Source organism: Penicillium taxi (assembly GCF_028828555.1).
Source record: "Penicillium taxi strain IBT 34144 chromosome Unknown utg000005l_segment0_segment0, whole genome shotgun sequence".
NCBI classification, from domain to species: Eukaryota; Fungi; Ascomycota; class Eurotiomycetes; order Eurotiales; family Aspergillaceae; genus Penicillium; species Penicillium taxi.
The window spans coordinates 3,128,300-3,151,164 of NW_026643207.1; the positions used below are offsets into that span (position 1 = coordinate 3,128,300).

Consider the following 22,865-nt stretch of genomic DNA (forward strand, 5'->3'; position numbering starts at 1 on the left):
GATATTGTAGCTTTTAAAGATATATTACGGGAGCGTGCCTGGCCCCCGACCTTTGGTGGGTATCATATTACGTTAGCAGTTGCACTACGGAGGTCGCAGGATGGAGTACTGAGAATTCCAATTTTGAACATAACCCTGATCTACCCACTTATAGAAGCTCCACTGATCTACGCCCCACTTGTTTACTTCGTCCATGAATAAGTCGTAGATTGGAAGCTGGGGATCGAAGGGCCAAACTGATAAAAATGACGCATTACTCAATCATCTGACGAACTTGGGAATTGTTGGAAATAAGGGGGAAAAGAATAGTATCTAAACGATTTGACTTGAATCACTCCTACTATTCGCAGGAACTGGAAAACTTGCATGACAATTTTTTAGGGTATGGAGGAAGCACGCCTTGAACCTCCAACCACTGCATAATGAAGAGTAGAAAGGCAATTTTCTTCCCTAGGCAGGGTCGACAATATTCCTCCAATTTTGGTCTTATGACCCTGTTTGCCCTACTTATTTACTCCTAAGTAGCTTCATTAAATTTATCAGAATACTACCTGTCATCGGTAATATAGAACACAGTTGGAATGATTAGCTTTGAGGATATGAGAAGAGAGTTGGGTATAAATGTCATCGAATCCATTCTACATTTTATTTTATTTCTTATCATCAAATCTCTTGCACATTGGAGACTCTTACGGGCGTAGACGTTGCGGGTCACGAGGGAACAGCGATGCCAGGCGCACATTAGGCAGTCCCAAGAAGAACATCACAATACGGTTCAGACCTAGACCACCACCAGCATGAGGGGGGCATCCTTGACGGAAGGCGTTGAGATAATCCTCGAAGCCCTCCTGTGTCGGGTCGAGACCCTTGGAGCGCATCGAAGCCTCCAGCTCGTCAATGTTGTTAATACGCTGAGCGCCAGACATGATCTCCTCACCACGCATAAAGAAGTCGTAGGAGTTGGAGAAGCGGGCGTCCTTGGGGTCGGCCTTAGTGTAGAATGGACGGACAGCCATGGGGAACTTGTCCAGCACATAGAAGTCAGTATCGTACTTTTCGCGGATAATCAGACCCAGCTGTTTCTCCATCGCGGTGCTGAAGTCATTCTCGAAGCGCTCTTGCTCTGACATGTCAACACCGGCCTCCTTCAGCAATGCAACACCGTCCATGTAGTCAAGGCGCAAGGCCTTGCCGTCCTTGGGCAGCTTGAAGTCACCAGCCTTGGGGTAGGACTTTTGGATGGTAGCGATCTGGGAAGCATAGCGCTCCTTGACCTGGGTGAGAATGAAGACCAGCAGGTCCTCTGCGAACTCAAGAACTTCGTGGTAATGGCTCTGGAATGTCTTCTCAAAATCGAGACCGGCAAACTAGAAATAAAAAGCAAGTTAACAATCAAATTCCATCGCCTCTGGGTTTGTACTGGTGAATCTCATACCTCAGTCAAGTGACGGTGGGTATTGCTGTCCTCGGCACGGAATACGGGAGCAATCTCAAACACGCTCTCCATGTCACCGGCAATACACATCTGCTTGTACAACTGCGGGCTCTGGGCCAGGTAACCGTTGCGCTTGAAGTACTTGATCTCGAAGACATTGCTGCCACCTTCGGTAGCAGCACCAACAAGCTTGGGGGTGAAGATCCATCGAGCACCGCTCTTGATCATGTACTCGGCGAACAGCTCTGTAACACCGCTGGAGATCCAGGTGATGGCCTGACTGGTCTCAGTCTGTAGGTCAATGACACGGTTGTCAAGACGAGTCTTGAGGGTTACAATGGGAGCACCATCGGCATCAAGCTGACCCTCCTCGGAGGAATCCGGGGGTGGGCGTTCAGCATCCTTAACCTGCATGGGCAGCATCTGGGCGGCCTCGGAGATCATGTAGATTTTGCGGATGTGGATCTCGAGGTTTTGGATGGTAGCGGAGGAAATAGGGATCTCGGGCTTCTTGATAATACCAGTGACCCGCACAATAGAGTTGACGTTCAAACCACCAGTGTACTTGATCATTTGTCGCGAGATGGGCTCGTTGAGGGCGATCACAGCCTGAACCTTTTGTCCTTGCTGGCGCAGCATCAAGAAGGCCAGCTTGGCACTCTGTACACGTGCATTATCGACACGAGCAACCAAAGATACCTCAGCCTCGCCCTCGGCAAGCTGGTTGAATCGGATGGTGGGCACAGCGGCCTCGGTCTCAGGGAGCGCGCCATATAGTTCTTTGGCGGTGTCATTGGCTTCCTGTGCTGCAGCCTGGGCCTTCTCTTGCGCAGCGCGTGCGGCAGCCTTCTCAGCCTTAGCCTTATCCTTGGCCGCTTTCTTCAGCGCATTCTTGCTGGCGTTTTTGGTCTCGCCCTCGGCGGGGGCAGCCGCTGGGGTTTCCTCGGGCTTGGCACGGGTGGGCAATTCAGAATCCGCCATTATTCTATCAAGAACAGAGCGTTAGCTATATAAACACTAGGTGTTGCGGTTGTGTTGGACTTCTTACTTTATTTGATGCTCTGGAAGGCAAAGCTCTCGGCGGTGACTGACTCACCCCACCGCACCGGCTGCCCTAACCCTAAGAGGGGTGTCAGGTCACATGACCTATACATAGTTGTCTCTAGACTTTTTACATGAATTGGATTAATGCAAGAAGAATAGTATATGGAAATGATGAAATGAAAATGTTGAAGGCACTACAAAGTGAGAAATTCAAGTAAAATATATATAGAAAATATGTACAACTCATGCGGGCGCAGTTTATGTCTTATATACGGCAAGTCACTCAAACCACTGGAATACGACATTCGATATGGCCAGTGAGCATTGAATCAAGATGAAGGCCACTTTGATTCTTTGAGGGCCCACTGGACTGCTTTCTGAACATCATCTGCAATTGTGTGCGGGATCCATGCAGGCTCGCCACCACTATACACACCAGTCCTCACCAGAATCGACTGCCAGCTGCTCCCATATTCACTACGGTAAGAGTTTGCCCCTCTGATATCTGACTCTGGATTATCTCCAACCATATAAACCCGTTTCAGGGGAGGGAGACCAGCTGCATCGCCGAATCTCTTAGAACGATTCCGAAGAAGCTGGCGCTCAGCATACTCGTATGTGTATTGGTATGGTTTCCCAATCACGGTCTTTTTCAGCTCAATACCCTTGCTAGGACCACCAGTTGTCGCAGCCCAAACTCCTTCCAGTGCTTCCCGGAAGCCGCCTTGGCCGAGACGTGGCAAGGGGTAGGCGGCTGCCCAAAACAGATCTGGATTCGAGAAGTATAATGGAGGCTGACCATCCTGTTGGTAGCCGTGATTTGGGAGATCTGTACGACCATTCTTCTCTGATAATGTACCCAGATAACCCTGGCGCGAAAGCAGAATATCTAAGATGATCTGCGTGTCCAGGGCCCAATCCCGGGGATCGTTGAATACGAAGACAGCATCAATCTTGAGTCGCTTGGTCGGATCAGTAGGGTCAGCTGGATTGGGAATTGGTCGAGCAAAGGTCTTGTAGTAGTCTGCGAAGTTATTTGAGAATGGCCACACGGACTGGTTAGCCATGAAGATGTCCCCGGGAGTCACAACGTTCTTAAAGCCGTACCTGGAATATAGCCCTGTTAGTATACTGAGAGGAAGAAGAGAGTCTAGGATTCAGTCAACTCACGTTTCCGCTACTCTCCTGCAACGATCGCCGTCACCTCCTGCCACAAGCACCGTTTTGTTCTCCAATGCGCTGGCCTCATCTGGGCCCTTAACTAGCTCTGCGAAGGGAGAGTGGCTCTGGACAATATCACTGACATCCAGGGGCACATTCAATTTCTCGCTGATCTCTGCAACCCGCTCTGTCTCGTGTGTACCTCCACCATTGGTCAGAAGGATGAATGGAATACCTTGCTTCTTCAGCAGAGATAAAGACTCAGCAGCTCCAGGAATTGGCTTAGAAGACCGTAGAAGAACACCGTCAATACTAGGGTAAAACATTAGCAAAGGGAAAGGAGGTTCCAGTCATTTGCATACATCATAACCACTCACTCAAAGGCAAAGGCAAAGCTGGGGACCTGCGATGTGCTGGCTGTTTGAATATTTCTATTACCAGCATGGCAGCGGAGTGAATACCGCTGCAGCATATTGAGTGATCGCCAAGCAGTTTGGGGTCGCATTGTGTTGTGTTAGAAAAGGAAAGGGGAGTTGTTATGGGTGAAGGCCGAGGCCGGAAGATAAGTGATATCATTCCGCGTGTCGTAAATCTGCCGTACAATCATAGGGCGGTGAATAGGATACTTCACCGCCCTCATTATAAACGATTCCTATCATTGACCATTTGATCAACTTCAATGAAACTTAGACAACAGGACGTCTCATAGTGCGCACAATTGGATTAAATGTCACTGTCTTTCAAGCGCCGTAAGAAGATCAGCTGACCTCCAGGCTTTGTCCACGCGCTATGTTATGTCTCTACCCCTCAATCTCTCTCACTCCGACTTCTATGTCTCTTTCTACTCTCCCACGTCCCACCCCACAACTTCCTTCCTATTATATTGATGGAGGTTTCCCCTGCGATATCCTTTGAAGCGATGAGGGCGGAAATTGACGAGCTGAAAGCACAGCTTCAGAAAACCCAGCTTCAAACAGCTCAGCTTCAAACAGCGCCTGCAGATCAGGAGAAGGCAGAGCTTTCCATCAAGGTCAATGCTGAAGAAGTTCCAAAAACGTACCTCCCCACAGAGCTCATTTCCTACATAGGCGAGTATCTCTTCACGGAAAGGAACTTGGCTGAGTCTCATGGGTCAATTTCCAAAATCAGAAAGAAGCAACATGACCTTTACAACTTCTGTCTTGTCTCTCGGCAATGGAATTCAGTTGGTGTCGAGCTACTCTATCGACGTCCCGAGCTTTCTGATGGTGATAGCTTTGAAAAGTTTGTTGCAAGCATGAGGCAACCTGTGAACAAGGCACTCTTCGCGCCGCTGGTCGAAATCCTCGATTTGAAGAGACTGGTGCATCAAAGCTCAAATAGCCGGACAGCGCGAATCCTGAACATGACTAAATTCAACCTCAAGTCATTCATGTGTCCGCGAGTTGGATTTGGGTAAGTCTCCGAAAGACAATTGATCTGTTGACCGCAACTAATCCCTCGTCTTAGTATCAACTGTGTTTCAGCGCTGTCGAAATGCGAACAGCTTACCCATCTCGACCTCACATTACTTCGGACTGATCCATTGCAGTTTGATGCCTTGAAGAAGGCTATCAGCAATCTGAGCAACCTCCAGTCGGTGATCCTACCGACTGGATTGGAAATGAGGAAAGCTGATAACTGGGGGGCTTGGCCGCCTAAACTAAAGGAAATCTCCCTTTGGACCGGTAACATCTTTGACATGAGCGCGAATGAGTTTGTCTGGCCTGCTCATCTGAAGACTCTGACTATCAGATTACAGAGCCATTTTTCTATCCCACAAATGGCGAATATTCTTCAAAATCCCCAACTCTCAGGGGTGAGAAAGCTAACAATTGAAACGGATTCATTTGTGCATGCTGAGTTTGATATCAGCTTTTACGCTGAAGTCCTCGCTGAAATGCGCAGCCTTGAGCATCTGCAGATTCCGTATCAATTACTTCACTGGTTCCATCGCGCTAGTCCTGAATTTGACATTCGGGCTTTACCTGCTTTGCCAATTCGGTCATTGGTGCTTACTAAGGATACTTCTACTCCTTTGAATTCCACTTTTGTGAACAAAGAAGACTTCTCGCGAGAATTGCTTGATGCTCTGGATGGCCCATTCCGCAACGTCCTTTCACTTTGCTGTTATGGCTGGAAGATCACTGAGCATCCATGGCCTAAAGTCATCCACAAGCTTGTCATGAGTCACCTTGATGAACTGGGTGATGATCTGGACGATGAACTGGACGAGGATTTTCAGCTCGAAGGAGACTTGGGTTTTTACTATGAGTATGTGTGATTAGGATACCCCATGGGGTAGTGTGATGATGTATGATGAAGATGTACGATGATATTCGAGGACGAACTAGGAGGATGATGTACGATATAACAGCTCAAGAAAGCTGTGATAATGAATAAAACACAACTTTTAGCCGACTTGAAACAGCAATAGTCTTGCAGTTATTTTTTTTAATTGTTTTTTTTTTAGAAAACGAGCTTCATGGGACTCGTCATTACCAATAATAAATTCACCCTTGGAATCTTGACGACACAACATGGATACCTAGGTAACAGCCAATGGGAAAATAGTAGAGGGAGGGAAAAAGAAAATAAAGGACAAATCTCTTGTCTAAAACAATTTGCTATTATGGAAAGGAGGATAGGTTAAAAGACATTACGCGACAGATGAGATCACAGCTGCGGCAACACCCTCTTCTTCGGCGCGGACAGTGATCTTAGTTGTGACACCACTCTTAGACGAGTAGGCCATCTTGATGAGGGATGCCACTCTTCCGCCAGTCACAGTCTTGCCGAAGAGCTTGAGGGTATGAGTGCTGTTGTTGAGGGCTACATCTGTGCCCTCCAGCGGTTGCAGGGAGAGAGCTGAGATCAATTGTTCCGTAGCATCTGTGAATTTGTTAGTATTGCTTTGATACTGATAATGAAGATCTTTAGACCCACCGGCAATGCCCTTTATGTTGCTTAGTTGCAAAGTCTCGCTCTCCTCTTCGCCGTTGGCGCCAGTCTGTTCCCAGACGTGATCGAAGCTGCCAGCGAAAGTAGGGATAACATAGTCGCTTCCATTGAGGTCGAGGTCTTCAACCTGGTATTCGTCCTCGTATCCACTATCTTCCGCCTCGCCAGTTGAAGGATCGATCTCTTTGCTGGTAAACTTCAAGTTGTTGGTAAATGAGGTAACAGGAACGCTGTGCTCGCCACCCAATTTCTTGAAGGCAACGTAGACGACGCCCGGCTCGTTGGGAGATAGCTTTGGGGCCGGGATGATGAACTCATCCTCCAGGAGGTCATCCTCAGATGGTGTCGCGATAACGGTCACATCTTCAAGAACAGTATCTGGTAGAGTATTCTTGATATCATACTGGATGACAATGTTGTCTTTGAAGATGTGTTTGACAGCAGTGACGACGTATTCAGTTTCACTCTCAGAGAGTTCGACAGGTGCAGAGGATTTGAGCAAGGTGCCATACTCTTTGATATCGGGGTGCTGCATGAGTTCCTCGGCGTATTTCTGAGTAGCAGCGGCAGTAGCAGCTTCGGCCACGCCGCTCGCCTTGCTCTTGGTGGGGCCTAGCGACGGAGCCTTGAGTGTAGGGGTGGCCGTGGTGAGCTTCTTGGTCCTCTCCTCGGCCAAGGCCTGCTCGTGTGAGACAACTGGGACGGAAGAAACGTCAAAAGCAGCGGCGAAAGTCTGCTTATCATTCGACGTCACATACATGACGAGCTGGTGCTCAAAGGTAGAAAGGGAGAACATGGAATCTAGAATTGTCAACAAAAAGAACAAATTGGCCGTAAATTAACGCTCGCTTACCATTCTTGATGAACGTCTCAGCCATAGCATCTTCGGAGCTCATCAATCGTAGGTTAAGAGTTGCACGATCCCGCACCTCATCGTCAGTGTCATCGAGGCAGCGAGTAAGCAGGACCTGCACACTGGACTTGACTTCCGGATCCTTCTGACCAACGCCAAACTTGGCCAGTGCAGTGACTGCAGCGGCACGAACAATGGAATTCTCCAGCACGACACGGTTGTAGATGTAACGGATATACTTGGTGGGATTGGGGGTCTTAGGGCCCTCAACACCAATCAGATGCAAGACACGAACTGAGAGCTTAGTAAACTCGCAATCCTCGATAAACTCGCAAAGATGAGCCAGAGCTAGAGAGATTGTTAGTTCCATATATATAATATAAGGGGGTGAAACTAGATATACCATCTTCCTTGCTCTCTGGTACGAACTTGATCAAATCAAACATGCTCTCCACAACAGTACGCTTGAATTCGTAGCCACCCTCATCACGCAGAATACCACTCAAGAAGGTCAGCATGCCGGCCTGCTTGCTGGGGAACTTCAGACACAGCGTGCGGATGGCCTCGACGATAGTGATTTTGAATTCATCGGTGATATCGGCCATGAACCCGGAAATTTGCCTCATCAAACGATCGACACTGGCTTCGTTGCCGGTCTTCAATAGGGTAGTAATGGCAAATGTAGCAATGGATCGGTTGGAGTTGGAAATGAGAGCCTCGATATCAGGGTTGCACACGTTGACGACGTGGGGTTTGAAGGAGGCGAAGTTGTGGAGAATGCGAATGGCGGCAAATTTGGTGATTGATCGTGGAGAGGACAGGAACAGCTGGAGAACGTGAACGGCCTGCGATGCCTCGGCATCACTTACCTCACCCATGTCGCAAATGGCCTTGGCTGCCTCAAAGTTGACCATTTCGTGCTTGTGACGGAGCCAGCCATCCAGCATCTGCATCATGGGTTTCCGGAGACCAGAATCCTCTGCTGCTAACTTAGCCGCAAGGCGGACCAAGAGAACAAGAGCTGCCGGACTTTTCACAACACCTGCAGTGCCGTATTGCTGTACCATCTTAACCAACGCCATACGGTCATGTGAGCGCATCTGATACAAGAGACCAATCGCATGGTACTGGGTCATGAAGTTTGATTGAGAAATGGTATGGGCCTGTGAACTGGAGGAAAAGCCAAGGAAGCCACTCGATTGTTTTGAAGACGAGGCGGCTTCCTGAGTTTCGCTCTGCCATCTCCGAACGACGTCGCGTGCGATAGGGAGGAGGTGGTAGGATGAAACCAGGGCCGCAGAGGAGACGGAGGGAGTCTTATCGACAATAGCTGTTTTGATGAGTCGTTCGATACCCTGGACAGTAGACGCATCAATGATACGGCACAGAGCACGAATGGCGTTGGCCCGATATAGGACATCGCTTCCGACGGCGACATCCTTCATGATGATACTAGTCGACATGATAACATCCTCCGCAGTGTTCGCAAGCTCCTTCAAAATAAGATACACCATCTGTCGCAGCGAGGGGTCCTTGTTCTGGAACAACTTGGAGATACCGAAGAAAAGGGTGGTGGCTTCGTTCGTGGGGAATTGCTCCCCAGTGAAGAGGAGGACCGCGATCTTGGTTAGTAGTGTACGACATGTCCGCGGTGAAATTGGCGAGGAATTGAAAAGTCGAGCTAGAAGAGGGGAGTTGTCAGTAATGTCTAAGTGGATATAGTGTATAGCTGCATGGCCAGGGGGGCGTTGGCGCTGCCAGTGTCATTGCCATTGCCATAATGCATACCATCTTGGAACACAGAGGTTCGATCAAGTTTAATCATGACCTGGTCCGCATCTTCGTCTTTCTTCATGTAACTCATTTTGCCCAGGTGCTGGGAGTGCACCAACTGATTGTGTTCGCGATCGCTCTTCGGCGCGGGTGGGTTTCAATTTAGGGTGGAAGGACACGGTAGGGGCGGTGTAGGCGACTACTGCATTGGCATTCAATTCCCAATGAAAATAGAGAAAAAGCAAAGAGAAATAAAGAAGTGGAGAAGAGGTGGTGATGGGGCAACCTCAAGCTCCAGTGTACTTGTTTATGGAGTTAAGTTGAAGGTGGCCTTCTCCGTATACGTGTTTTGAAGGCGATTGGCTGAAATGCCCACCTGTTTGCAGTGTTTGATGAGTTTCTTAGTTGGAACTCCCCTCCTACCTTCGCCTTCCTACACTAAATCTTGCTCTTGATTATTTTTATAAGTGAATCTATTATTTTTCTACTTCCAAAATGGAGGTTGAAGTGAATCCCAACGAGGATACCGAATGGTAAGCTCGACTGCCACCTACCACCCGCCCGCATCCCCCGCCAGGAGCTATGTGGCTAATTCATTCGACTACTTCAGGAACGATATCCTTCGGCAACATGGCATTATTCCAGAGAAGCCTAAGGATCCCGAACCAATGATCCAAGAGGCCTTGATTGCTGCACACCAGAGGGCGCACGACAATCGGCTGGAGGACAAGGACTTGGATGAATTAGATGCTCTAGAGGACGAGGAGGATGAAGATTTTATACAGCAATACCGGTGAGTTGACTGACTTTGAATGCCAAAACGGTTGCTATCTGTCCCTGGAAATACCTCAAATGGGCAATATATGCTAACTAGGAACTAATAGACAGAAACGTCTTGCAGAGCTCTCGACCCTTCAGCAAACTAGTCTCTTTAACCAGGTCTACCCACTCCAGAAAGTCGACTACGCCCGTGAGGTGACAGAAGCCTCAAAGGAGGCTTTTGTTTTCGTCAACCTCACCTCACAGGGCGCCAATGTCGAGTCTCGTCTATTGACTGAGCTCTGGCGGCAACTGGCAACAAAGTTCGGCGACATTAAATTCTGCGAAATCCGTGCTGATATGTGCATTGAGGGTTACCCCGAGCGCAACACCCCAACTATTTTGGTATACAAGGATACCGAGATCAAGAGGCAGCTTGTTACTCTGCGAGAGTTGAAGGGCGTACGTACCAAGTTGGACGACCTGGAACGTCTGCTCATTGACCTTGGAGCCGTAAAAGAGAGTGATGTCCGTCTCAAGAAACGGTCTGATTCGGACGATGAAGGTGCCAATGACAACCACAATGGGGAAGATGATGATGACGACTGGGATTGATTTTTTTTTCGAAAGTAATGCGATCAACGAAAGTAAACTCATGATCTGGTGTTTGATGTGTACATTATAAAAGATCGATTGAGCCCGCACACTTTTTGGTCATATTGATAATAAGAAAGCACATAAGTACATGCTGCCCAGGTGCCATCGAAGTTCACAGGTATTTTTGTTGGCGCTCAACCTACTTAGGTGGTCAGCAATATCTTCAATGAAGTGGGCAGATGGTCAAGATAAAAAAGAGCATAATATATACTCTACTCCACAACACACTAACACAATAGATGTTATCAAAGTATAGAGAACTTTGGGAGTTCAAATGAACATCTAGGTAGGCAGACTTAAGCCAGAAAACATGAACGCCAAAGTGAATACAATATAAATTATGACATATTTCCAAGCCGATCACCAAGCTCCAAGCGCCATACATGTTCAGATATCGAAAGCCAAAATGAAAAGAGAGAAAGACCGGGGACATTTCAAAAAAAAAGACATTATCGGAAAGGGTTCAGATCAGATCAGATCAGATTAGATTAGATCAACTCATCGCGAACCGCCGAGCTCTCTGCCATAGCCCGAAGGATATCAGACTCCCTAAACGCAGGGCCTTGTCCATTACATTGAGCCATGCCCTTCAGTCGCTCAGTAACATCGGCCACATCAACAAGACCCTGCTTAAACATCTGGTGATTTTGAATCAGATCCCACGTAGCGCGGACATCTAGAAGCCGCTCGCCGGTAATCTGGCACATGGTGTTACGATGAGGCAAGTTCTGAGTGTCGCCGTGAGCAGAGGCTGAAGCTTCGCCTGGCGAGGCACTTGGATTTAAAGTCGTGTAGAAGTCTGTTGGAGAGTACTTCATCGGGCCGGTTACAGTGGGCTCGGTAGAGCCATTTGTAAAGTTGTTGTTATTGCCAGTCATAGAGTGGGATGTTGCTCGGAGAATCTCGTTCTCCGTCGAAAATTTGGATAGCTGACGCTGGAGTCGTTCGTTATCGGCTTGCATTTTGGATGATGCTGCTTCGAGGCTGGCAACCTTTTCTTCAAGGTCTTTCACGTGTCGCTCTTTTCGCTCGCGGAATGCTCGCTGGCTGTATAATTTATGTGTAAGTTGACTGCCAATCTTCTCCATTTGTAGATGCTGCTCTTCGAGATATCACATACGCTGCTCGGTTTTGCGCTTTGCGTTTGCTCTGCGCTGGTGTCATCGAGTCCTTCTCTTCGCTATCACTGCGCTCGACAGAGAGATCCATTAAATGATTTTCATCTCCATCAATCGAGCTAGGCTCCTGCTTCGCACTATGCGAGTCGGAGTGCTTGGTGAAGGAGTCGGGGGGTGAATGTGGTGGCGCACCGAAAGATGAGGGGTCGAGACGCGGATCGAAGCCGGGGAAGTATTGCTGATTATAGTTATTCTACGCTGAGTGTTAGAGGAAAGGACGATCACGGGTATCAGCTAGGCTGGGGCATGGTTAAGCCGTACCAACGAGAAGGAGTCACGGAGGACGGCATCGTCGTTGTGAGGCTGTTGGTCGGGGGTTGGAAGGCCGTAGAGGGAAAACGGTTGAGATTGGTGACCGGCGTAGTTTGAATAATCCATATCGTTGCGTGAGGCAAGAGTTGCGGGGGTATTTTCTAGAAGCTGAGTTGATACGACGTAGGAAGGTTGTGGCGAGGTCGTCCAGGCTGAGAAACTCGCCCGTGCTCCCCGGTTTTCAGTGCTTTTTTGACGGAATCTGGCCGATCTACCCTGTTGTTGGATAACGCCACCATAAAACTATAATGTATTTCTAGACTCTCAGGCTTTACTATTTTTTATTTATTTATTTGTTTTTTTTTTGCAGGATTTCAGAGTTCACTCCTTCACAACTTCTTTATTTTTTCACCGCCATATAAGTATTTTTCTTAACATGATGTTTGTGGTCTGGTCCGTGCATGAAACGGCTAGAACTAAGGGGGAGACACGTTGGAGGACCCTGAATATATATCCACCTAGATAGGAAAACTTCGTATTTCCAAGACTGACTACTTTGTTAGTTTGTAGAGTAGGTGGGCGTGAAAATATCAGAAATAGTATTGGAAACCTAACTATTATGGAGGTTAAAACCCTCGGACCGGAAAAATAGTCAGATACAAGCGTTCTTGCATGAGCAACCGTGCTCTTTGTGATGAGAAGGGGATATGCTGGGAAGTGAAAAGGCTAGACATAAAGACAGGACAGATGCAATCGACAAATAACCACCCCGGAAGCGACCCTACCCATATTCCGTCGCCAAGTCCCATTGAAACTGATTCTATCCGAGTGGGATTGTAGGTTGTATGAGTTCCTGCGTAACACGGTGCAAGAACTCAAGGCAGCCTGGGAATCGTCAAAACTCGAATAGGAACCGCTTCCATCCATCACTTTTGGCCAGATTTGATTGGCCTCTCCTCATCCCCGTCGTGTCGATTGCAAAAGAAGCCAAAAAAGAAAAAAGAAAAAAAAAATTCAGAGCAAATAAAAAAGCAAAGGGAAGGGGGTAAAACATTCTCGAATAATGGGGAAGGGCATAAGGTTCAAGGGGAAAGCATCAGAGTGAGCTTCAGGATGTCCAAGTGCGAGCTATCAAAAGCAACAGAAACGGTGACGCTCTGTTTCCAATTTGATGCCCTCATTTGCGTCATTCGGTCTTGGCTGATTATATTTGCGGCGGTGAAAAGAGGAAACCGCAAACATGAGTGAACCCAAGACGTAAGTAAAGATTGCCGCCATATCAATAGCGTTTCGAGACTGAAATCGGTTGTCCTGTGAAAACAGGTACAAGAAGTCCGATAATAAAGCGGTCAAAGTAGTTGTAGCTTGATGCGAGAATGTGACATACTCGAAAGTAGACAAAACACCTTTGACGCGTCGAAACAGCTAAAATCGAAGTTGGATCGAAATAATGATAGGAAGGCGGGCAAAGAGACTGCGAAATGAATAGAGATCCAAGGGAAAAAATAAAAATCCGAAATTGAAGCGCATGGTGTCGCGTTCAGAGCGATGTCGTAAGATGGAATCCCAGGATTCTGAGGTTGGACAGATTGTGAGCGAGCAGTAGACAGGAGTTGGGAAAGTAAAGCAATCCATCTCAAGTCTTGCTGCATGCCAATTAGTACCAAAGAGCCCCCGATCCATCATCCCGCTTCGAACGGCCACCAGTAGGTCCAGGACCTACAGCAGCACCTTTCGAGGCAGAACGCAGCCTAACGCCGAAGACTATGCGATTAGTCAGATTCAGAACTCAAAAATCCTCTACGCCAGCGTGAAAAAAATAAACACTCAACGTAAAAAAGGATTGAAAAAAGGGGATTTCCTACACGGAACCAGGTTTCAAAAGTACTCACATCCTATCACTTCCTCCGACAGCACGGTTAGCGTCCGCGGGGTTCTCGAGGGCGGCGCGGTCAATGACCTTGCGGCGCTGGCTTGAGATAGCGCCGGGCTTAGCAGCAGCGGCGGCAGCAGCGGGGCCGGTAGCAGGAGCACCACCAGCAGCGATGCGGCGCTGCTCTTCGTCCTTGTCCTTCTTGGTAGCGTCCACAATCATGGCAGCGTTCTTCTGGTACTTGTAGACGGTCCAGTCGAAAACGTAATCGTACTGGAAGGACTCGCGGACGAAGAGATCACGGAAGATCTTGCGAAGGTATGAGTAATCGGGCTTGTCGTCGAAGCGGAGCGAACGAGTATAGTTCAGGTAGATAGCGAATTCGTTGGGGAATCCACGGCAGAGAACCTCAGTGGGTGTGGTCATCTTCTTCTCCATGATGCGATCGTACTTCTGCTTTTTGGTAGCAGCCTTCAAACCCTGCCAGGGGAGAGAGCCACGGCAGAAGTAGAGCATCACGTAACCAAGAGATTCCATGTCATCGCGGCGAGACTGCTCGACACCCAGGTGGGTGTTGATACTGGCATAGCGGGCAGTACCAGTGAGGTTCTTGTTCTCACGGTAAGGGATGTGGAAGTGAGTCTTGGGGTCACGGTACTTCTTTGCAAGACCGAAATCAATCACATTCACCTGGTTACCACGCTTGCCAATACCCATCAGGAAGTTGTCGGGCTTGATATCACGGTGAATGAACGACTTGGCGTGAATGTATTCGATGCGGGAGATGAGCTGATCGGCGAGGAGCAGCACGGTCTTAAGAGAGAATTTGCGGTTGCAGAAGTTGAACAAGTCCTCGAGACTGGGACCGAGAAGGTCGATAACCATAGCATTGTAGTCACACTCGGTACCGAACCAGCGAACGAAGGGAATACCGACACCTCCGGCGAGGGACTTGTAGACGCGAGCTTCGTATTCAAGCTGGGGGTGCTTGGCCTTCACGCTCTCAAGCTTGATGGCAATCTCCTCACCAGAAATAATGTTGGTGCCTGTACTTGTGTTAAAACGAAAAAAGAACATTCAACAGACTCAAAATGTCGATCCAAGACCTACCGAGATAAATGTCGCCGAAACTTCCACTACCGATCTTACGTCCAATGCGGTACTTGTTACCGACACGCAAATCCTGTATATGATGTCAGTATCACAGAACATCCCAATATTGACTCCAAAAAGTCCAATCGTTCCAACGATTTTGTACTTGAACAGTGGGAGGATCGGCATTGGTACTGACCATTGTGGTCATCTTGAGTTGGATTACGTGGCACAAGGAGTTGCCGTGTATTTGGGAGAATTCTGTAGAAAATCAAGGTCAGGAAAGGAAAAAGGCAAAAATGGAATGAAGAACCAAAAGTGAGAAGATAGTTGAAGGAGAAAAAAGGTAGGGAATAGATGGGTAAATGACAAGAGTGGGTTGATTGAGAGGGTGGTGATATCAAGGCATCACTAGTGACCCTGGCATCATCCAATTAAGCAGCAACCAACATGACTTCCATATTCAGGCAAATGACAAATGACAGGTGCAGCAGCTTAAAAGATGAACACATTAAAACGAGAATATCCACATACCTATTAAATCCGATGATGGATTAAGAAGATATCCTAAGCCGACCGTTGAAAAACTAGATCGGAAAGGGGAGGGGAGAGATGGGGAGATGGAAGAAAGGTATTCAGTATCCGAAAGAAAGAAGAGCAGATAAACCAAGGACAAAGCCTTGGGATAGCAAGAAAGGAGTTTGGGGATGGGAAAGGAGAGAGGGGGTCGGGAAGTCGGTGAGGTATTTTATTAGCGAAGGGTGGCTGACGGTTGTTACATACTGAGTACAGGGCGCCGTAGGGATTTCCGTGTGACATCCGAGGTATTAAACCCGTCACTCTATGCGGGATTTGAGTGTATGGTAACACTGGTATCACTCATACAGAACAAGTATTGGGCTGCATTTTCTTTGATATATCTCTTCATTTTGTTTTGCATCTTTCTTTTAGTTTTTCATTTTCTTGATTACTTCTTGATACTATTCACCCTAAATCTGTAACATAGGTACCTAAATATTGATAGACATGAGCTAAACTTGTTTCGGGGACTTGTTGATTTCGACCTGTACGAGCTCACCTGTTTAGCGCTAGAGATGAAACATGGAGGTTGCCAGATTCTGCCCAACCATAGAATGATATAATTTCCCAGGTAACTAGTTTTTAGATGTACATAGGTAAACGCAATAGCCCTGACTTTTTTAACACCTTGGAATTTTTAATATCTCGTGATTGAGATCTACCTCGATCTACCTAAGTATGGATGTTCTAATGTATTTCGAGTACTTATTGCATGTCATGCATGCTGCCATGTCTACAGCACATGATTGCGGGGACCATCATACCTATCGCAATGAGTAATGGGCTAATCATGCCTTAATCCATCTAAATGCATACGACTACATAGGCTCGAACACATAGCAAAATATGAATCTTCATAGAAGGACAGGTAAGGATGACAATTGCTGACGACTGTAGGCAGCCAATTCCGGGGTTTGCTAATGGTACAGCCAGGTCCAATGAGAATCGGAAGACCGGGGTATAAAAAATGAAATGGGTACATGGAGCGAGGGTTGGCAGGGAAACAAGGTGAAAGAAGAAGGCAAAAAAAAAAGGAAGGGAATCCCGTCCCTTAAAGGCGATAAAACAGAGAGGTGTAACAGTGTTTGAGAACAATAGAGGACCTTTCATCATGCGATGGTTGTGCTTTGCGGGAGAATAATGGGCCATAATAATAAAATCAGTAGATGAGAGGGGGGAGAGAAAGGGAAGAAAGGAATAGAAAATTCTTTGAAAGAAACACAAGTATAAACCAATGATCAAAGGGTGGTGGATATATCTCAGAACACATTTTTGTAGAGGTGAAGGGGGACTGTAAGGGCTCAGATCACATTAGAAGTCTGACCACTGTCAGTACTCACGTGTTTAGACTGAACGACTCGTTCTTCCTCGTCCAATCTCCGACGCCACTCTGCTAGGCTACCAGTCATCATGGCAGGTCCATCGTTGGTATCCCTGGTTGGGGTGCGGTCCATGTCCAACTGGCTGCTCAGGCGATAGTTACGGTTGGTGCTCTCCCAGTGGGTACGTAGAGCCTCTAACTCATTTGCGAGTGAGTCAAGAGCCATAGAACCACGATTGTCGGGGTATGCGGAGGACTCTTGGGAAACATTGCTATCGGTTCGTGCCCGGCCCTGGATGGTGTTGCTGGAGGCATTGCTGTGCGTTCGTGCAATACCATTCAGACCCTGATGGCCATGTTGAGACTGGCGGCGGTATTGACCCACCGATGTCTCCACCTGCTGCAAAAGCATGTTAACTTTTTCCTCAGCATCTGAGGCACGAGTCTCAAGGTGACCATTTTCGAGCTGCAGTGCCTCTAGCTCAGTATGGCTTCTCTCGGCAGCGGCAAGAAGGTCTTGCTTGATCTGCTCATGTTCAGAATGGGCCTTCGCCTTCTCGGTCTCAGCAACGGCGAGTGACTCCTTTAGCTCCTTGATTTGGTTCTCAAGGTTCTCAATCGACGATGATGTGTGCTGCTCGAGGTCGGAGATCGACTTTTCAAGTCGAGATCGTTCAGTCTCCCATGCAGATGAATCCTCTTTCTGACCATCAGTACTCTCTGCGCTCTTAAGAGCGACGTCCAACTCAGATTGTATCTTGGCATTCTGAGCCTTGTAACGGCCCAGCTCGTCCTTCATGCGCTGGAGCATCTTTTCAGTGCCCTTGACATAGTGTACGGCAGATTGATAATCGTTCTCGAGTTGTTCCAGCTTCTCTCGGAAAGCACGATCAGCTTCCTGCTCACGGAACTCAAAGGTGGACTTCAGATCATCGTGGGTCCTGATGCTGGCCGACAGTTGCTGCTCGAGTTCGCGCAGGCGGGTCTGCTCGGGCGTTCCAAATCTCGAGCCCGGGGACTCAAGATGGGGAGAACGTCGACTATCGATGTTCAAGCCGCGCTCGCTGAGAAGATCCTTCAGAGCAGAATGCTGAATGGTCAAGGCGCTAGCATCGCGCTTATGGATTTCTAGCTGAGACTGGAGATCTCTACTTGCTGTGTGAGCCACCTGGGTATCCTTCGTGGCGATCTGAAGCTGTCTACGAAGCTGCAGACCTTCTCGGCTTGCCTGCTCTTGGTAGGCTTCCAAGCCCGCAATTCGTTCCTCGGCGCGTCGTAGCTTGTCTGATGCTGCATCAGCTGCAGCTTGGTTAGCCTTGGACAGGGTAGTAGATCGTTCAATTTGAGCTTGCAAAGCGGCCACTCGTTTGTCAGCATGGGATCGGACGGGTGAATCCAAATCGGCTGATCTAGCGCGATCGAGTCCTGAAATGAAAGCCAACCTATGAGTTTCAGCCTCTTTGGCATGGCTCTCCGCTAGCTCTTCCGCGTCCCGTAAACGACGTGTAATGTTAGCTAACTCAGTGGTCTGCTCCTCATGCTGTGATCGGAGTTGTAACAACTTTCGCTCCAGCCCTTCGCGACGCTCACGCTCCTCTTCCAATTTCTTCTCGATTAGAGCGGTTTTTGCTTCGGAAGCATTGACAGCTTCGTGGAAGTTGCCAAAGTTGGAACCATAATCCTTCAGGCGTGAAGAAGATTCTTTGACATGCAACAAAAGCTCCTCTTTGTCAAGAAGGAGTTGCTGCAAGGAAGCCTCGGCTTCAGCACGCAGCAAAGCCTCTTCTCTTGCAGAAGATTCTGCGCGATGAAGTTCAGCACGTAGATTGTCAGCCTCCAAGGCATTGTTTTGCATTTCGAGCTCTGCCAAGCGTTTGCGGGTAGCTTCGTTTGTGTCCTCGGCCAACTCCCTGTTTTGTTTTTCCTGTTGGAGTTCAACCGTCAAAACATCCAGCTTGGCCTTGTATTCTGACTGGGATGCCAAGGCCAACGCCAGGCGACGTCCCATATCAGTGGGACGTTCCCCGGCGCTATCCTCAAGATCGCGAGAGCCTTCCGGCTGTGGTGTGCCTCGTTGGCTACCACCGTGGGCTGCCAGCTTTGCACGAGAGTATGCGGCTTCACTGACAGCCACATCTCGCTGATGCTCAACCTCGGCAATGCGCTTGGAAGCAATGGCGGCTTGGCGGTCAACCGTAGCTTGCATCTTGGCGAGCTCTGCCCTCATGGCAAGGAATGCCTCAACAAGGGGGCGATCATCATCGTGAAGGATTTCGTTTGTACGCTCTCCTAGAACAGGGCTGCTTGAGACGTTGGGAACATAACCGGCTTTCTTTGCGAGCGACAATTCGGACCCAAACCAGGCATTTCGAGCCTTTAAAGCCTCCAACTCTTTGATCAAAGCCTCCTGATGAGGGGTCAATTTGGGTGACTGTGGCTCATTCGCTAGAATCCTAGAATTACGGTAGTTTGAACCGTCGATGCTAGTTTGGCGGCCAAGGATAGACTCCTCTGTACTATCCATTGAGCCACGCTGCCTATTCGAACGTCCCGAACGCTGACGGGAAGGGGTGGTAATCAAGGGAGCAGCCTCCCCAGCTTCCATAGCTTTAGCCGACATTCTCTGAGGTGGGGGAGTTCGTTGGCCGTTAGTAATTTGAGAATCCTGCGGGTCCTTGGCCATGGGTGGTTCATCCGAGTTTGCTGCGCGAACGTCCACAGTACCTGTATATCCACGATCAATTTTGGTGGGTGTTTTGCTGCGTGAATTCATGCTGCCGGTCTGAGGCCCATTGGCCCGAGGACCCGGCGATGGAGCCTGCCCCGGAGGAGGGGGCCCAGCAGGCGCTTGAGCAATTGAGGCTCGTGGGAGACGAGAACCTGGTCCAAGATTAGGATTGGGCCCATACTCTCCAGGTCTGCCGACTGCCGACTGGATTAAACTTTCTCGTGATGGGGTGGGACCTCGGCGTAGATATTGGTCGGGAGTTGCGCTATGGGTCTCTCGTGATGTGCGGCCAGAAACAGGTCCATGTTTCTCAACACTGGTTTTGCGGCCACCAAGAATGGCACCACGTTCCCCAGATTGAGTTTCGTTAGGATACCTTATCTTGGAAGTGTCCAGAATGTAGGCCATGCTGAGTTCGGCGGCATCTCTTGGTGCTGAGCTTGGCTCACCTGCCATCACGATGATTTGTTTGCCAAATGCCGTCATGCTGTGGCCAGAACGTGGAGAGGGCGCCGGGCCCATGTTCTGGAACGAATACCAACGTCGAGTGGAGATACGAAAGGCAGACAAGTCGCCCAGATCCTGTCCTTCATCGGTGCGACCTCCAAAGACATACATGACATCATTCACTAAAGCGGATGCGTGGCCCTCTCTGGGGGTCGGGATGAAACCAACACAGTCAATTTCAGACCATGTATTGAGACGAGGATCAAAACACCAGACATCGTTGAACCACCGCACACCGTTGGTTCCTCCAAACAAGAACAGTTTGTCGTTGTAGCCCACGATTGTGTGATTAGTTCTCGCTGGTGGGATTTGACCTTCCGGAGGACCGCCTTCGTGGCTGTTCTGTATCAACAACTCCCATTTGTTAGCAGGATTCTGGAGTTGGTTCAAGTCAAATGCAATCAAATCATTGAAGAAAAACCCGTCCACTTGACCTCCAAACACGTAGAGTTTCGAGCCAAGTATGTTTAATGTGTGTCCGTATCGGCCAGATGGGCGAGGGCCCGGTGGGATAGCGCGAGACCATTGCCGGGAAGCTATAACCACTCATTAGACCCCATACTAGGGGAAAGCAGCCACAAGGAAACATACATGTGTTCAAGAGATATAACGTCTCATCTAGAGCATCATTCTCATTAATCTTTGTGTCACCGCCGAACACAATGAACGCATTGCCGACCAGCAAACTTGCATGACCCACGCGAGGACCTGGACCATCGGAAACCGTGTTGACCTGCAAACAGGACAGGTTACCTGCGCCGCTTTCGATCATCCACAGGTCACCTTTGACGGTTGAACCATCAATCAAGCCACCCATCAGGTATATATCACCCTCTTTAGATGCCATGGAATTGACTGCGGCGCCATATCGGGGGAAAGGATTGGTTTCTGTCGAGGAAAAGCCTAGTTTGCGTTGCGACCATGGGTAGAGTGACGAATTTGAATTTGGTGATGGTACACCATTCGGGGGTTGCTGAGGCGCTTGTTGCGACTGCTGTGATGTCTGCTGCGGACGAAAAACCTGTAAAACAAAGGTCAAATCTGTCATGTAGAAGAAAAGGCCATATGAGCAATCATACCTGAGACTCCGATTCCGCTCTCTTTCGCAACCTAGTAGATTCCGGACTAGTCGGGCTGGCCGCGGAATGTAAGGAATTGTTATAGCTGCTACTTGGAGTAGGCGTTTGAGAGATCGCTCCTTCTGGCTTGACACCGTTTGTAGGAACAGCGACTCCGGCTGGAGCACCTTCGGTATTGTGGACATTTCGTGCTCCAGGAGGCAGTGGAGCCCCATGTTGATTTTTCTTCGATTTAAAGAGAAACGCCATCGTGAAACTATCGTATTCGGTCGTTCGGGGCGAGGGAAGTCGCCGCCCAATTCAGGGTGCGCGCCGATGCGATATCGGGTTACCGGGGGTGGAAAAGGTCCAGCAACAGTATCGTGGGAGTCGTGTCCTCGGATTGACGTACTTTAATCGGGAGATGATGAGTTATGACAAGAGAGAGAACGAGGAGAGGATAATTTTAGATGTGGAGTTCAGAACCAGGAACCCTCAAAGAACCGCAAATGGTGTCCCATGCACCGGGTCCAAAAAAATCTAGGCCAGGGGTGAAGAGAGTGGAACACCTACCAGTGCTCTGATTTAGCGCTGGATAAGGTTGTAAAGAAAAGAAGGCAAGAAAAGTAAACAAGAGAAAGGGGTGTAAAAAAAAAGAAGGTGCATTCATTTGTAAACTTCGGACTAGTGTATGGGTTTAAAGCATGCATACTCAGGGGCAGCCCACACATCAACGCACGCTCTCTTTGTGTATGCGCCATCATTCTTCCCCATTCTTTCCTCCCCAACCCCCGGTCGTCATGGGTGATGACACTGGCACTTGGACTTTCTTTCATATTTGATATCTGATATCAGAGAATGAACCAATTGCTCGGATAGCTACATAACTATAGCCTTTACTTCAAGGTCACATAGTACTTATTGATAGTACTTATGGTACGAGCTAGGAGGTATATGCTGACCTATATCTAATCTTACAACACACACAACAGTTTCTGAGGTCATTTTCTCACTGTTCGTGGCATTCCATCTTCAATTAGCCACCTTCGAGCTCTTTTTTTCTTCTCTCTCTCTCCTGATCGTTGGCAAAGGGTATCCAATGGATTCCAGATTCCACAAGGCGATCCACTCTCCCCACAACTTAGAACCCATCGAGTCCGATCAGCTCTCACGGAGAACAACAGATAATGATCATGAAGTGAACATAGTCAACACCTGTCAACAAAGAAAGGGGGAGCTGTTATGAATTGGGGCGGTGATCACTTCTGAGTGGTCCGTTCCTGAGGATCTCGGCTACGGCATTGCCGACTACGAAGGGGATTATGAAGTACACGGACACTCTTAATCTTACTATGATGAGACTTGGAAATCACAGAGAGATGGTACAAACCCATTCCCTGTCTCAGTGAGACTTTTGCTGTACCCTGTCTATCCTGATTTCCCACAATAACATGTCTGAGACAGCACAATTTAAGCGTACTGAGGACTACCTAGGCATCTTAAAAGACAATGTAGATGATATATAGGGAAGAATAACTCCATTTAACCCTTTTCTCTTGTGAGTTAATCGTAATATGGAGCACGCAGTACTACATTCCAGCAATCCCCATGGGTTA

General features: G+C 48.5%; 8 protein-coding genes across 8 annotated transcripts; 2 read left to right on the forward strand and 6 right to left on the reverse strand.

The window, feature by feature from the left end:
• Window positions 1-689: 689 nt before the first annotated feature.
• On the reverse strand, window positions 690-2,416 carry dps1 (putative aspartyl-tRNA synthetase Dps1; the record flags this gene model as incomplete). The annotated part of the gene is made up of 2 exons (XM_057211124.1): window positions 690-1,318; window positions 1,450-2,416. 2 exons carry the CDS (start codon window positions 2,414-2,416, stop codon window positions 690-692), a joined length of 1,596 nt encoding a protein of 531 aa, XP_057060667.1.
• A 392-nt stretch (window positions 2,417-2,808) lies between these two features.
• Window positions 2,809-3,966, reverse strand: N7495_008474 (putative HAD superfamily hydrolase; the record flags this gene model as incomplete). Its single annotated transcript, XM_057211125.1, has 2 exons — window positions 2,809-3,534; window positions 3,661-3,966. 2 exons carry the CDS (start codon window positions 3,964-3,966, stop codon window positions 2,809-2,811), a joined length of 1,032 nt encoding a protein of 343 aa, XP_057060668.1.
• Window positions 3,967-4,526: 560 nt separating this feature from the next.
• Window positions 4,527-5,942, forward strand: N7495_008475 (F-box domain protein; the record flags this gene model as incomplete). The annotated part of the gene is made up of 2 exons (XM_057211126.1): window positions 4,527-5,074; window positions 5,129-5,942. The coding sequence occupies 2 exons, from the start codon at window positions 4,527-4,529 to the stop codon at window positions 5,940-5,942; spliced, it is 1,362 nt and encodes a 453-aa protein (XP_057060669.1).
• Window positions 5,943-6,317: 375 nt separating this feature from the next.
• Window positions 6,318-9,336, reverse strand: N7495_008476 (coatomer subunit gamma; the record flags this gene model as incomplete). The annotated part of the gene is made up of 5 exons (XM_057211127.1): window positions 6,318-6,550; window positions 6,605-7,420; window positions 7,473-7,820; window positions 7,876-9,180; window positions 9,261-9,336. 5 exons carry the CDS (start codon window positions 9,334-9,336, stop codon window positions 6,318-6,320), a joined length of 2,778 nt encoding a protein of 925 aa, XP_057060670.1.
• A 404-nt stretch (window positions 9,337-9,740) lies between these two features.
• N7495_008477 (phosducin family protein) lies at window positions 9,741-10,619 on the forward strand (the record flags this gene model as incomplete). Its single annotated transcript, XM_057211128.1, has 3 exons — window positions 9,741-9,778; window positions 9,856-10,038; window positions 10,130-10,619. 3 exons carry the CDS (start codon window positions 9,741-9,743, stop codon window positions 10,617-10,619), a joined length of 711 nt encoding a protein of 236 aa, XP_057060671.1.
• A 530-nt stretch (window positions 10,620-11,149) lies between these two features.
• Window positions 11,150-12,217, reverse strand: rsmA (putative bZIP transcription factor (Fcr3); the record flags this gene model as incomplete). The annotated part of the gene is made up of 3 exons (XM_057211129.1): window positions 11,150-11,708; window positions 11,782-12,032; window positions 12,101-12,217. 3 exons carry the CDS (start codon window positions 12,215-12,217, stop codon window positions 11,150-11,152), a joined length of 927 nt encoding a protein of 308 aa, XP_057060672.1.
• Window positions 12,218-13,748: 1,531 nt separating this feature from the next.
• Window positions 13,749-15,267, reverse strand: N7495_008479 (casein kinase 1 family protein; the record flags this gene model as incomplete). The annotated part of the gene is made up of 4 exons (XM_057211130.1): window positions 13,749-13,855; window positions 13,994-15,010; window positions 15,075-15,147; window positions 15,223-15,267. The coding sequence occupies 4 exons, from the start codon at window positions 15,265-15,267 to the stop codon at window positions 13,749-13,751; spliced, it is 1,242 nt and encodes a 413-aa protein (XP_057060673.1).
• Window positions 15,268-16,936: 1,669 nt separating this feature from the next.
• N7495_008480 (putative cell polarity protein (Tea1)) lies at window positions 16,937-21,519 on the reverse strand (the record flags this gene model as incomplete). The annotated part of the gene is made up of 3 exons (XM_057211131.1): window positions 16,937-20,727; window positions 20,783-21,212; window positions 21,271-21,519. 3 exons carry the CDS (start codon window positions 21,517-21,519, stop codon window positions 16,937-16,939), a joined length of 4,470 nt encoding a protein of 1,489 aa, XP_057060674.1.
• Window positions 21,520-22,865: the final 1,346 nt, after the last annotated feature.